Here is a 15,771-nt window from a genome sequence, read left to right on the forward strand (position 1 = left end):
AGGACGTAAAAAAAAAGACAACAACATGGTTACGTAAAAGGTAAAACCCAAAGAGGATAAAACATGTTAAATGAGATTAAATGGGTTTATGCAAAGTGAAGCTTTAGTTTTACACTCAGATAAAACATGTCCCTGCACCAGGCCTGAGATCAGAGAACTGGGTTTGAAGTGCTCGATTAGAACTTCCCAGAGGGAGTTCAATCAACTTCATCTTGACCTGTTATTTTGGGGACAGTTTCTATTAATAAAACCCACAACATCTCCCTGCCTGGTTACAGGGAGCAGCCGGCTGAAACAAAGTGAGGAGGGTGGGAAAAATAAAAAAGAGAAAAAAACAAGGAAACCATCTCTCCCCTCCCGAAAAAAAAAAGACTAACTCCTCCTCCCTCTTCACCTAACTATAGCCAGACCCATGCGGCCACCAACTCAAATTCTGAGCACTAGCCCGTCTCTCCGACGCCATTGGCCAACAAGTTGCCCGGCTCGGCCGATTGGCTGTTGCTAAGCAGTAGGCTGGTGGGAGCCAGCCGGCGAGCGCGGCGGCCCAGAAGAGCTGTTGCCCCTGCAGGGCCCCGGGGAGGGGGGGGGGTACAAAGGGCGGGGGGGGGTTGGTGATGGTGGTGGTGGGGGGGTTGCAAGTTCAAACAAAGCTGCTGTCCTCTCTCCTCTCACCTCCAAGTGATCCCTGAGGTGACGGAGGCCCCGGTGGAGCGCGAGCTGGTGGAGGCATCAAACCCCGGCAGCGGCGTCACTTATGATTCCCACACTCACACACACACACACACACACTCACACACACTCACACACACACTCACACACACACAGACAGATGTAAACACCAATCCTCAGGAGCGCCGTTTGCAACGTATAGACGGCAGAGTTAAAAGTGAGGTGACAGCCATCAGCCGACATAACAGCAGCTCGCGTCAGAATCCCAGGGACGGATCAAAGCCAACATCTAGAATATTTATAGATGACAGGATACAGGGGCGGAGGAGGGAACAGGAATATTTAAAAAAATAAAAGAAAGAAAGAAATAAAAACATCTGCAACTGACAGAAACCTAAAAAGCGTTGACATCTGAGAGGAGACTGGTTTTCAAGCTGTCCGCAGGAAGTGTTTTCAAGAGTCGGCGTTTGATTTTGCGTTTGCTCCACAAAAATCTAATTTGGAAACAAATAAGAAAAAGGGGGCCGTCGCTTCACTTAGAAAAGAATCTCACAACATGTAGTGTGATGAAGGGTGTGTTAACCTCATTACGGTCACTGGGTGGCTCTTATCACAGGCGCTGGTGAACTTGGTAAACAGCAGCATGGTACGGTCACAAAAGGAACTGGGGATATGTTTTTCAAAAAAAAGGCTGAACTCATTAATCTGGACGATGAAGTGAAAGCTGAGTTTCATTGAATCACTCGTTTCAAATCTCTTATTTGTTTGCTTTACGCAGGTCGTGCTGCTGAGGAAGAAACACTAAATGATTCTCAGACATTGTTTTTCCTCTTGTTGTAAATGTGCTTTCTGACATTTAGGAAGTATTTCTGTACATTTAAATTGGTCCAATTCGGAAAAAGGAAGACGCGCCTAAATCCAGTCTGGTTGCTTGTGAGATTTCTAAAGTTCAACAACAATCCTCCTGACAGATGGATGGAAACAGAGCGTGGAGACGAGTGTGGACTCAGGGGGGGGGAAACGCTAATGTGTACGTGTGGAGGTAAAGGAAGAGAGAGCATCGGGGACGGTAAAGAAAGAAGAAGATACGAGAGCGAGAGACAATGAATCCAATAAAAGAGAGAATTAAAACACAAGCAGAGACGGACAAGGTGTGATTTTTAAATCTGTGAGAAAAACAGAAAAAAACTCCTCGAGTTCATAATTTTCTAATTTCAGCGACAAATCTTTGTTGTTGTTTTACACGCAGGCTTTTTAATGAATAATTCACCTGCCTCACAAGCTACTTGTTAATTCTTTATCTCAATGACTTCTACATATCAGAGCGACTGTTTGTTATTGTGCTGGTTTGCAAGTTCCTGCTCTGCTCTGTGTGGCAGCTCGTGAGAAGATGGATGGATGGATGGATGGATGGATGGATGGATGGATGGATGGATGGATGGATGGATGGATGGATGGATAGATGGATAGATGGATAGATGGATAGATGGATAGATGGATAGATGGATAGATGGATAGATGGATAGATGGATAGATAGATAGATGGATAGATAGATAGATAGATAGATAGATAGATAGATAGATAGATAGAGTACTTTATTCATCCCCGAAGGGAAATTAAGTTGTCATAGCAGCCGGTATATTTGAATACAATAAAATACAATACAATAGAATAAAATTAAAAATATTGAGGTAGAAAGAATAAAAAACAGAAGCACAAGATAAAATACAATAAAATAGGTAGATAAGGTGCAGATGATGGTAAAAGTACTGATGATATGATGGTAATGGTATTGTTAGACAGTATATAAGAATAGTACAGTATATATAGTATACTAAGTAAGTACTAAGAGAAGTAACACCGAGTAAAGAATATCAATATTTCTCCTGTTTTAAACCAAAAAAACAAAACAAGGGGAATCATTAAAACTTTTAATTATTTATAATTGATTAATTAACCCCCAAAAGTGATTGGAATAAGATGATTTAAAGGAAATAAATGGGGATAAACAGACTGTGAAGGTGCAGGAAAGACAAGGAAAGAAAGAAAAGTCAGGGATGCAAACGGACAGACGCTGCAGAGAGTGATAGACACGTGTAGATATATATATATATATATATATTTATATATATCCACAGCACAGGAACAGACGCAGTGGCAGGGTGTGACCAGCAGCAGGACGACTGCTCCAGAGTTCTCCTGCTGCAGAGGAGGCGCCCGGCGAGGGAATTGTCCGCTTCCCTCGGAGCTGAAACCGCTCCGCTAATTACTTTTGATTTCTTGTTGATACCGTGCTGCAGGTGACAGGTAGGAAACCTCATCCTCCTTCAAGTTTGTGACCTTGGTGGTGAAATGACAACATGCACAACAAACTGGACTGGACAACTTGATGGCATCCGAAATAAGAGCCATCCTGATGTTGTCAGGAAGCTTTTAAATGGAGCCGGGTACCACCAAGCAGCTCCAGAATCAGCAAGTTTCAAGTGTTATGATAAGAAACGGCCCCGAAAACCTTAAAAAAAAAGGATCAAGTCCAACAATGTTTTCAATTTCACGCTGCACTTTGATCCGGCTCCCTCTCGCAGAGCAGACGGCTCGTTTAGAAGACTACACAGAGAATAATTTAGCGAGGGGGTCTGACGTGCTCCGACAAGGAAAAGGCACTGAAATAACAATGATCCAAGACGCTGGAGTCGGAGCAGATACACACGTGGAGTGTAGTGAAAAGAGAACAACACGGCCGAGAGAGAAGGAGCATCATGAGGAACCCACTGCGCCAAACATCTGAGGTGGGCGTCAAACCTGTTTACCAGGGAAGACAGAATCAATGCTCTGCCCTCTGCGCCAAGACCTGCTTCTCACTGTGGGCAGAAGCAGCATCATCATCATCATCATCCTCATCCTCAGCAGCAGCAGCATCATCATCAGCAGCAGCAGCGAGTCCAGGAGGGTTCAGTCAAAACTTCTGACCCGCAGCCTCCTGGAGATGTTCCCAGCAGAATGACACTGACACGTTTCAGTTGTTCTCCAGGTTTGTAAGTAAACAACACAACAACACAACAACAACACTTTAACAGAAACCAGCACGGAGGCAGCATCACAACATGTGGAGCCAAACGCACGTACACAACTTGAAATGACCACTTTAAACCCCCTGACATGTCCACAGACTTACTATATGTGAACTTGACTTGTCTCCACACATGTCTCTGAAGACGGGGGGGGGGGGGTTCACTGATCAGGAGAAGACATTATGTGTGTGTTGTCAAGTGATGAGGAATGTTCATTCACTCATGCAGTGATTTTTACAGGCAGTGGAAACAAAGCTGTCACATGTGAGTCTCAACTGAAACTAGTTTGTTTACAGAACCGGATTCTAACAGGATTCTAACGTCACCTCCGAGTGACAACACACACAAAACGGTTTTAATAACACTTTCACCCACAACACGGTTCAGTTCCTGTCACGTGTGTTTCCACTGTGGAAACTTTGAGTCTGAAACTTTCTGTTCTGCCCTGACACGCCAAACAGAGACAATAACAATAATAAAAATCACCTTCAGAAAAAGTACCATGGCTTCCAGACTTTAATTATTTTATTATATCAATATATGAGAATCATTCAAATCTTGTCCTTTAACTCTTTGATATCTCTCTCTGTTCTTCCCATGTGTTACAGAAAATCTAGAAAAACTTAGAATAACAAAACCACCTGGAAATAAGGTTAATTAAAGGTTAGTTAATTAAGGTTAAATAATTAATTTTAAAATGAATATGAAAACACTAAAACTTTGAATAACCAGAGCTGACAACTCAAAACGACCTAGCTCGAATCAACAACGCGTCTCTGGCTCTTCCACGTATCAGCACATCCAAACTTTGATATCACAACTGCGTCCATTATCGGACACGCATGTTTGGCTCTCGGGCTTATGCGGGAGAAGGAGGGGGGGGTCAAGTGACCGCATCCACAACAAGCTTAAAGTGTCGGAGGGTTCGAGTCCGAGCTTTTCACACAGAAAACCGCTCGTTGCTTTGAACTTAGAAAAGTTTTCAAAGCTTTTAAATCAAAGGCAAAATACTGGAGCTTTAAAAACTTTTCTCAGGGGGCGGGCTCCCTGCTGTCCGATAACGGATGCCTAGCTCCTGTCACACCGCACACGCTGTTACCTGGTCGGCGGGAGGCTTCCGTTACTTTCCCCGTAGCTGTCCTCCGTGGACCCGGTGGACCCGGTGTCCTCGTCCTCCACCACACCGTCCGCGGAGGTGCCGGGACCGCCGAGGCTCTCCAGGGCTCGCTCCATAGCACCGTGCCCCGGCGGCATGGAGCCCCGGGCGGCCGGGCTCTGGGCCGGCGGCGGCGGCGGGGCCGGAGGCTCCCAGCGGCCGGCGGAGCCCCGAGCAGCCGGCGGCGGCGGCGGCGGAGGGAGGGAGCTGCCCAGCGGGAACAGCAGCAGCAGCAGCAGCAGCAGCGGCGGGAGGGCGCTCACGGGTCCAGAGAGAAGCCCCCTTTCCATTTGAGAGGAGCCTGGCACATGGGTGAAGCCGTGGGGGGGGGCGTCACATGCCGGGGACAGCGCGGAGGTTGAGACGGGTTCCACTTCCTCTCGGAGCCGAAGAAGAGTCGAGGCGCTGCGGAGCAGGGGGGGCACGTCAGGTAAACATCAACAGCCGCTGGGACTCCATGTTGTTCGCTTTATACCTCACGCCACCTGCCCTGGTGACGCGACGCCCCGCCTCGTTGCTACGCCACGATTGGTCGGCGAACTCCTGCCCTCGCCGCTGATTGGCTCACTCGACACGTCACTCGTTACGCGCTCGCACACTAAGCAGAAGCTGATTGGATTAGAGTGCTGTCACTCTGGGAGGCGGGATCACAACGGGCCCGACCACTCCACTACCACACGCCATTGGTGGGTGAGCTGTCTGTCAAAGCGGCGCATGCGCACTGGAGAGTGCCACACAGCATGAGCTGAGCGGTGACGCAAAACAACCCCGCCTCCCCTGAGGAGGACGTGTGATTGGCGGAGGCGAAGTCGTCCTCCGTCCAATGGGAGAGGCGATGTCACTGGGCTGCGCAGCGATTGGTCAACTCGTAAGCACAGGATTGGACAGTCGAGCTGTCAATCAAAAGTAGTTGTCAAGACAGTCGACATGAAAAGACCAACGTGGCTGAAGAGAAACTTCCTGCTTCTGGTCACAAGACGGTTTACTGCTCCTGGTTTTACTTTCATGTAAACAATCATTAAAATGGTTTAATCAAATAAAAAAATTCTAAAATATTTATTTAGTATAATTTTTAATTTACAGATTGAAGAGTTGAACAACAACAACTGTAAAAATATAAACTAAATCACAGGGTCAAGGGGTCAATTAGAGGAAGTGTGGGAGGAAAATGAAAGAAAGGAGGAGGAAGAGGAAAACCAGCTTTTCAAGATGGATTTTTCTAGAACACACTCAAACAGTGACAGGAGTTTGAACTCACAGCCCTCAGACTCTGAAGGAAAGTCATGTTGAGCAGCTTCCTGTCAGGTGACCTCTCCTCACTGATGATGTAACATCTCACTGTGGCTGCAGAGCTGCTGACTGGACTTCTGTCCAAGAATCAGATTCCTAGATTAAATCCTTCATTTTGTTTATTTAGTGAAGAGAAACTGTGATTTATTCTGAAAGTTTGATTTCTTCATGAGTTCAAAGAGGAGGTTTTTCCACTGACTGAGATTTGTGACATGATGAAACATTGCAAAACATTTCCAAAGGTTCTGTTATCAAGACAAAACTTTGAAACTTTTCACATTGCATTTACAAAGACATGAGAACTTTCTTTATACTGTTTATTTATTGAGAATTGATCTGTTTACAGTAAACACATGTTGAGTGGTTGGATCATTAGTGCAGAACAGTGTGAGGAGTCAGTTGTCAGCTTGTGGGAAGAGATGGATTTAACTAGTATAGTATTGCAATTATTAATAATTAATAATTGCTGCCAATTCTGAGTAAATAAACGTTTTGCTCAATTTGTTCTAGAATTCAGGGGAAATTTACAAAGTTCCAGCTCTTCCTCACTTGATCTGCTATGAATTGTTCAAAGTTTTAAACTTAAGACAGTTGTTATAGCGCCACCATCAGGATGACTGGCTCCTATGTGCTTTGGTTTCCTCTCATGCATGAGGTGGATTTCCTCTGAAGAACATTTATTAATAATAACAACTTATTCAAGAAGCATAAACATGTGGAGAAAATACTTCTAGATAAACAGTCAGGAAGTAAAATGACATGTCAGTGAGCTGCAATATAAACATTCATTATTTTAAATTATAAGTTTATTTATAAAAAGCTGCATCACTGCCCTGAGACTTTAAAGTTCATTAATAATGTTTTTTTATGAATACACATTTTAAATGTCACTTTAAACCTAAAGTTACCTGCCTCGTTACAGATATGTAACATGACGTCATTGAAAAACAACATTGACGTGTCGGCAGCAACTGAGCTGACTGTATTTCTAGCGCCCCTAGGCGGCCATACAGGAGAATTACACAATCAGTTTTATTTATGTTCTTAAGTAAAAGTGCTGGTTAAGTCTGTTACTGAGGGTGTTCAGTTTATTATCACTTCAGCTCCCTAACGTTATGAACCAGTGAAGAGAAGGAATCATCAGAAATAAAACAAGGAGTCATTTTTGAGTTTTGATCTTGTATTGTTTGGCAAAAAGAAATTGTACCTTCACAGCAGAAATCATTATCACAGTCGGTTGGTAAAGAAAAGAAGAAAAGAAACGCTGGTGCAAAACATCCCATAATAGAACAGCTTCACATGCCTGCTTTTATTAATGATTCACATATTGAATCGTCTTTTATAAAACTGAACCGTGCAGCTCTCAGTGAGGTTTGAGGTTTTTGACTACAACACAAAGAAGAATCTCTATTGTTTGACAAGGCACATAACACATGTTGGTTCATATCTTATCTACACAGCTCATTATTAAACATGAAACATTTACAGCACATCTGCAGGTCATCACTACAGCCTGTGTGAGGAATGAGAGAGGAGTCATGCATGTGGATCACAGGCACAGAAGAAGAAACACAGTGGACACACACATGCACTAACAGAAACACACACACTCACACAATGTGGACTCACTCCACTGGTGTTGAAACTGAGAGGAAACCACCGATTTCTCAAACTCTGTCTTTACTCAGAGCAGGAAACCGAATCATTGGTCCACAGCAGCCGAGGCGAGAATTCACCTCAACTGGAGTTTTCACTTGACTGCTAAACTTTAACTTGGTGATTTGATGAAGGAGGTTTTTCTATGAGCTGCTCAGATGAAACTTCTCTTTAGAATCTACAGGCACATATTATCCTGCAGCAGTGACTCAGCACTCTGCCTGAGAACCACACTACTCCAACCTGCTAATGACAGGGTGAGCCAGGATCCAGGAGGCTGAGCTGAGCAACAACTGGAAAAAGAAAAACTACTAAAAAGTACATCTGGTATATTCGATTTCACTCATCAGGCACTTTAACACTCACAGAATCAGAAGCACCACATGATAAAGAACCGGTGAGAGAAACCAAGTGATGGAGAATAAGTCCGGTTGTGAGATGAGATGATTGGAGACGTCCCTGGTTCAGATCCATCCCGTCTGTCCTCTGAAGGCACTTGAAGGAGAAGGGAGGTCAGTCAGGAGGAATCGAACTCCTCAGTGGACGGGGGCGTCACGAACCTGCACGCTCCCGTCCTCCATCCCAAAGTAGGCTCGTTCAGCCATGCCCACGAAGAGGCCGGTCTCCACCACACCTGAGGACACATAGAGAGACACGTTGCTGGGTCTGCACACATTTTATGATTCTGGAGAATCCCTGGACATTCTCTGTACGTGAGAATACAGAGGTCAGTTTCTCCTGCTACATTCTGCATATGGGAAAGACAAACTCCTGGAGAAAGGTTCGGAGCATCATCACCTCATCTCTACAAACCCAGAGCTTCTCACCTGGAATCATCTTGATCGCAGTGTTGACCTCCTCCCAGTTCTGAGCGCCTTCAAACTTCCAGTCCAGGAGGAAGTTACTGTTGTCGGTGACCACAGGACCCTGAGAGTCACAGACACACAAACAGGCAGCTTGTAGCTTCACTACTGACGACAACAGACTGGGGTTACACAAAATGTTTACAATAGAGTCCAGGACCAAAACTAAACATGTGAAATACACAAGAAAAGCAACACAGAGAAAAGATCTAAGAGAAAATAATTGTGATGCTGCAGCAACAAGAGAGAGTGAGAGGGAGAGAGAGAGAGAGAGAGAGAGAGAGGGGAGGGAGAGAGGGAGACAGACAGACAGACAGACAGACAGACAGACAGACAGACAGACAGACAGACAGACAGACAGACAGACAGACAGACAGACAGACAGACAGACAGACAGACAGACAGACAGACAGACAGACAGACAGACAGACAGACAGACAGACAGACAGACAGAGGAAGACAGAGAGAGAGACACAGACAGAGAGAAAGAGACAGAGAGAGAGAAAGAGACAGAGAGAGAGACAGAGACAGTGCGAGAGAGAGAGAAAGAGACAGAGAGAGAAATAGACAGAGAGAGAGAGCGAGAGACCGAGAGACCGAGAGAGAGAAAGAGACAGAGAGAGAGAAATAGACAGAGAGAGAGACAGAGAGAGAGAGAGAGAGAGACCGAGAGAGAGACAGAGCGAGAGACCGAGAGAGAAAGAGACAGAGAGAGAGAAACAGACAGAGCGAGAGACCGAGAGAGAAAGAGACAGAGCGAGAGACCGAGAGAGAAAGAGACAGAGAGAGAGAAATAGACAGAGCGAGAGAGAGAGAGAGACCGAGACAGAGACCGAGAGAGAAAGAGACAGAGAGAGAGAAAGAGACAGAGAGACAGAGACAGAGGGAAGAGAGGGAGCTGCCATAAAGAGAGATGAGGAGAAGTGGTACAAACACAACCGGAGCCAATCGTCCACTCACTGCTTTGCTGACGGCCATCCTCAGAGTGGCCTCCCCCCCGAAGCGTCTGGCGATCGTCCTGGAGACGGGGACGTACGCCATCGGGATCACTTCGATAGGAACTCCCTTCTTCCACTGCTGGCCCAAAGCCTCCGAGTCCTTCCTGAGTGGAGACACGATGAAAGACAAGAACTGAAACTCAACACGTCTAGTTACAAATCCTGTGTTCTGGCAAAAATCAGCTTCTCTACCAGCAGTTGTGTTTATATGAATCTAGTGAGAGACTCAAACTCAGAGGGACACGTCTGTCTCCAGTGTGAACACGTCTTCAGCTAAATGACAAAACACAAACCTGAAGTCGGCGATGACAACGAAATGTTTAGCACAGCCGGCGACGATCTTCTCCTGAGTCAGGCAGCCGCTGTGAGACAGAGACAGAGGCTGTGAGACGGAGACAGAAGGTGTGAGACAGAAGCTGTGAGACAGAGACAGAAGCTGTGAGACAGAAGCTGTGAGACAGAGACAGAAGGTGTGAGACAGAAGCTGTGAGACAGAAGCTGTGAGACAGAGACAGAAGCTGTGAGACAGAAGCTGTGAGACAGAGACAGAAGCTGTGAGACAGAAGCTGTGAGACAGAGACAGAAGCTGTGAGACAGAAGCTGTGAGACAGAGACAGACGCTGTGAGACAGAAGATGTGAGACAGAGACAGAAGCTGTGAGACAGGGACAGAAAATGTGAGACAGGGACAGAAGCTGTGAGACAGATGCTGTGAGACAGAAGCTGTGAGACAGAGACAGAGGCTGTGAGACAGAGACAGAAGCTGTGAGACACAGACAGAAGCTGTGAGACAGAAGCTGTGAGACAGAGACAGAAGCTGTGAGCAGAGGCTGGGAGACAGAAGCTATGAGACAGAGGTTGTGAGACAGAAGCTGTGAGACAGAGACAGAAGCTATGAGACAGATGTGAGACAGAAGCTGTGAGACAGAAGCTTTGAGACAGAAGCTGTGAGACAGAGACAGAAGCTGTGAGACAGAAGCTGTGAGACAGAGACTGCGAGACAGAAACGGTGAGACAGAAGCTGTGAGACAGAAACGGTGAGACAGAAGCTGGTGTTTGTCCTGTCCTCACCCTCCACCTTTGATCAGCGTCAGGTCCTTGTCCACTTCGTCTGCTCCGTCGATCGCTACGTCCAACTGTAAAGACACAGAACCAGGAGACGTTCACATGTGCAACCTTCACTCTACATCCAGAGGACAGAGTTCCAACACGATCGTATTGTGGCCCGTCCACTTGTCCACAGCTGTGTCCTCATACCTCTGGGTGTCTGTCCAGGTCCGACAGCGTGAGGCCGTGCTGCAGGATCAGCTGACGAGCCTGTGGGGGGGGGGGGAACATTTATTTATTATTTATATTCTTCTATTTCTATACCATCAGAATATGAGTTGGACTGAAGTGTCTCCAGGCTTCAGACGGACCTGGAAGGACGTGGGGACACACACGATGTTGAGCTTCTCCTGACGCACTCGCTCCGCTGCAACAACAACAAACACACAACAGAAGCAAGAAGAGACTTTTTAAACCTTCACCATAATTCATATCTTCAGTCTGGTGAATTTATCGGTGGAATAAATCATATAAAAACAAAACCACATGTTCGAGACCCGCTCACCCAGTCGGTCCACAGCGTAGACGATGGTCGACCCGCTGCCCACCCCGACCACCTGGTTGTTCTGCAACAGACGAAGAAGAAATCAAACAACCACATCTCAAGTGCAGAGGGAAGGTTTCTATTAAATCAGAATCAGAATCATTTTTATTGCTACGTATATTTGCATATATTGGACATTTCCTTGGTGTGGTTGGTGCACTGTACATACAAACAAAACAACAATATATACAGTAAGAACATTTACATTTACTTTACTAGTTTCTCTATTAAACCTATTTATGGATTTTATTTTGGAATTATTATCCATATTCTTCTGTAAACGTAGGATTGCATCATTCCTTTTTAAAAACAACTAAAGAGCAGATGAACTAAAAATCTTATTAAAAATCAGACATGTGAAGAGTTTACATGTTGTGTGATGTTTCCTGTCTGCTGTTAGCTCATGCTAAAGCTAAATCAGAAGCTAACACCTGCTGCATATTGTTATATTATGTTTATTTATATAACACCGACCTAGGGGGGTCACTGACCCGGGACAGACGCTCAGGACCCGGGGCTAACTCAAACCGTGCAGGAAAGGTAACGGTAATAATAATAACCAAGCTAACTGTGGCTAATGCTACAGGGTTTGAACTAGAGCTAACTCTGCTAGCATGAAGCTAACCATCTATAACAAGTGAAAACTACGAGCTGCAAGCTAGCAGCGTGTTAGCATATGATGCTACATACAGTTAGCACATGATGCTATATACAGTTAGCACATGATGCTACATACAGTTAGCACATCTGGCTACACACAGTACCTGGACGTGGTTGTTTACTGCGGCGTAAGCGGCCAGTTTCTTCGCCTCCTCGGCCATGTTGTGGTTCAAGTTGTGGGTAAAGTTGTGTTTAGTGTGGGTGGTTGTGTTGCCGGTAGTGTCGGCTGCAGAGTGACCGGGGACACACACGTGTTTCTGGCTGAAGGAAAACAGAGACCCCGCCTGCTTCCTCCGGGCGGAGCGGAGCCCCGCAGCGAGGTGACAGGAGGAGGAGACCCGGCCCAGGAGCCTCATGACCCGGCCAACAGACCCACACACACACCGGGACCCGGGGACCAGAGTCCCGCTGCAGGACGAGGGTCAGCTGCTGTGGAGCTGCGGGTTTAACCGTGGGTTCGAATCCTGAAGGAAAACATGACGATCAGCTGTTTGTGTGTCTGCTGCCATGTGACAGCAGCGACCCCGCGTGGACAGACGAGGAATTACACTCACATGGTTGTTTTTGTTTTTGTCCATATTTCAAATTTTTAGTTTTATTTGTCAAAGATGAAGAATAAACAGTTACATAAGAATACAACTGGATAGAAAGAGTTTAATATTAAAAAGTCAAACACATTACAAAAGTAAAACTATACACGTTCAAAGTTGCAGTGTTACTTTAACTGTATGGAGTGTGTGTGTAAAGTTATTGCACGTGTGTATAGTTATTGTACATTAATATGTACAGCTGTTGCACATGTGTGTATAATTAATGCACCGTGTGTGTACCACAAGAAAATGAAATAAACCAAAACAAATATTCAAATAACTGAACGTGTACTTTGATTATAATAATTGATGTCTCATTTAATGACGTGGAGGAGGCGGGGTTAATGACCTGTACAGCAGCCAGCCACCAGGGGGCGATCAAGCTTCTTTTGGCCTCACTTTAAGGAGCTTTGATGTCGTCAACCTTTTATAAACATTTTTATAAACATATGGATCCACAATAACCACAACAAACCAGGATCTTTACATCACTACTACTTTTTTATTTGGCAAACAGCTTGAGATAGTTTCTCTTTTCAGTGTACAGTATATATATACTATAGTAAACCAACACATTTTGTTTGATAACCATTTTTTTCTCCTTTTTACATATTACAGCTTACAAATATAGCTGATCTTTTTGACAAAATTACAGATTCTGTTTGACACCTAAATTAGTTATGCTATATAAAAATCCACACATCTTACATTCATGAATAGAAAAAGTAGGCTATATGAAATCAGGGAGCAAGAGAATAAAATAAACACCACGTTACGCAATTTTTAAACAGATCCAATCGGGAGAAGGAGGAGGAGGAGGAGGAGGAGGAGGAGGAGAACGGAGGCGTTCACTCTGAACCCAACGTTAGGACCTCTGAGAGAAATGTGCTGCTATTCCAAAACTCATCAGTACAGAGAAGATATCAAGGAACAACATCAATACTGTCACGTAGCGAAGGACGGTTTCACCTCTCGGCCCCGAAGCCAGAAACCAACACTTTGCCTGGGATTATAATGGATAGTTGATAAAAACTAAACTTTGCATTGCAAACTGTACATATTACTTCATAACTCACAATCTCTCTCTCTCTCTTCCCTCACCCAGTGCTGTCTTAAGGCTTAGGCCACGGATTATGCAAATGCCGCCGAAGCTTTTCCTTTTCACGCTATCTCGGCGCGAGACATCTGCTTAAATCGGACATCTTTCTCACATCTGTAAGACAAAGTTGAACAGAGCTGCGTGAGGGAGCTGCCATTTGGATTATTGGGAAAAGCAACGAAACCGCAAGGAGAATCCGTGGATGCGACAGGCAAACACTTTTCTTTTTCTTTTTTAGCTCCTCTGTGCAGTAAGTGAACGATGCACAGAGTTGGAGAGGATGGACTGAAAAGTTGCTGTGGTTAAAAACACAGCCGGCCTGTTGCTGCTTCTGTTTTGTATACACAGTATTGCTGAATATTGAGCGTTGCATTCAGTTTATTGAGAAGTTACGGTTTGACTCTTTTTTCTTCTTCTTGTGTCGGTTACATGTCCGTTGGCGTCACATCGTATCAAAACAACCCAGATAAGACATGCTGTAAGCAAACCGCTGCTTAGAAAAAGTAATTTTTTTTATATTTATATTTTTGATCTGTAGATAACAAGGTCCAGACGTCTGGATTATTACATGACAATGTTTTCGCAAGCATCGATCTAATCATAACATCTAAAGAGAAAACAAGACCGGATTATTCTAAAACGCGTCACTCAAAGAAAAAGGAAAAACCCTGGGATGCATTCCGTTGGATCCAAAGCCCGCAAAACGTTTTTATCTTCTTTTTTTAACCTTTAACCCGACTCTTCACGAGCAATGCACCAGAACTGGAGCTGGACTTTGATATGTAAACACTGCAGCAAAGACATGAAACACATAAAACACACTATGTGGAATGTAAAGGAGGAGACACACAATGACCGATCACGTTTCAGGGTCAACACACACAAAGTATCATTTTGTACTTAAAAGATAAAACTGTCTTTATGATAAATAAATATTCTATTTCAATTTAACCTAAAATATTTTTTTGTATATTGCCTTAATATATTCTAATACTTTAATAATTCGATAAAGATTTCACTATATGTTTTGGCTTGTGCTGTCGTTCTATATAATGACATTTATTATATATATTTCATATATATATATATATATATATCTGTGGAATGTATATTCTAGTCAGCGTAGCACTTAAATTCCACCTTAAAAATGAGGTTTTCTAAAGAGCTGGCAGGAAGCGAGGTTAGAGACGGATTGGTGCCCATGACACACACACACACACACACACACACACATACAACCGACACACACACACACACACACACCTTTCTCCTCTGCTTAATGATCACTGGCATTTGTTGGAATGACTTAAAAACTAAACACGTCCGGAACAAATGGGAAAACTACACCGAACAAAGGTCTGAACGTCGCACAATGACAGAAATACAAAAAAAAAGGTAAAGATTTACTTCACATCGGCCTAAACGCAGAGTTCCTACCAGTTATTTCACACATGGAAAAGTGTTTAAATACTTATCAACACAGTGTAAGTGAGTAAGAGGTTTGTAGAACCAGCGTGTGAGGGAGAGATGCTTCCTTCTCGTGCCGTCACACATTTCTACGTCCTACACAACCGGGCAGAGGCTGGATAACTTACACAGCATCAGTAAGAACTCGAAGCACTCGCCCACAGGTTCACACACGGGTACACACACTGCAGTGAGGAGAGTGTAAAGTGTTGGAAAGTAAAGGAGTGTGAGGAGGAGGAGGAGAACACGGAGGTGTGTCTGACCGGGTCAAACGCAGGTGAACCAGGGAACTCTGGACCGGCCTGGTTCTAACAGCAGGAGCTCCCCCCCCCCCAATGGAGAGATTCTGTCTGTCCTCTCTCTATCTCTCTCTCTCTCTCTCTCTCTCTCTCTCTCTCTCTCTCTCTCTCTACCTCACACGACTTCCCACGTTTCCAGTGCTTCACCTGTTCTTATCAGATACAAAAATCTAAACAGTCTTGATTTTTTTTTCGATCTCCTTTTTTGCTTCCGTACAGTTTCTTGCATTGAAAAATATGCTTTTTCTTTTTTTTAAATCCTTAAATCTCTCTTTTTTAAATATTACTATTCTCCCCTATAA

At 44.6% G+C, this 15,771-nt stretch overlaps 2 protein-coding genes across 2 annotated transcripts in view; both read right to left on the minus strand.

The window, feature by feature from the left end:
* Nucleotides 1–5,345, minus strand: part of eif2ak3 (eukaryotic translation initiation factor 2-alpha kinase 3) — a 30,933-nt gene extending 25,588 nt beyond the window's left edge. Inside the window, exon 1 of the mRNA XM_061082398.1 lies at nucleotides 4,841–5,345. Coding sequence (XP_060938381.1) covers nucleotides 4,841–5,187 — 347 coding nt within the window. The 5' untranslated portion in view covers nucleotides 5,188–5,345. The remainder of the gene's footprint in view (nucleotides 1–4,840) is intronic.
* Nucleotides 5,346–7,349: 2,004 nt separating this feature from the next.
* rpia (ribose 5-phosphate isomerase A (ribose 5-phosphate epimerase)) lies at nucleotides 7,350–12,498 on the minus strand. The gene is made up of 9 exons (XM_061082471.1): nucleotides 12,119–12,498; nucleotides 11,316–11,376; nucleotides 11,122–11,177; nucleotides 10,961–11,020; nucleotides 10,775–10,839; nucleotides 9,998–10,066; nucleotides 9,667–9,808; nucleotides 8,671–8,770; nucleotides 7,350–8,477 (listed from the first exon to the last, which is right to left on the minus strand). The coding sequence occupies exons 1-9, from the start codon at nucleotides 12,368–12,370 to the stop codon at nucleotides 8,380–8,382; spliced, it is 903 nt and encodes a 300-aa protein (XP_060938454.1). The 5' UTR covers nucleotides 12,371–12,498; the 3' UTR covers nucleotides 7,350–8,379.
* Nucleotides 12,499–15,771: the final 3,273 nt, after the last annotated feature.

This window comes from Limanda limanda, chromosome 12 (genome assembly GCF_963576545.1).
Source record: "Limanda limanda chromosome 12, fLimLim1.1, whole genome shotgun sequence".
Lineage (NCBI taxonomy): Eukaryota > Metazoa > Chordata > Actinopteri > Pleuronectiformes > Pleuronectidae > Limanda > Limanda limanda.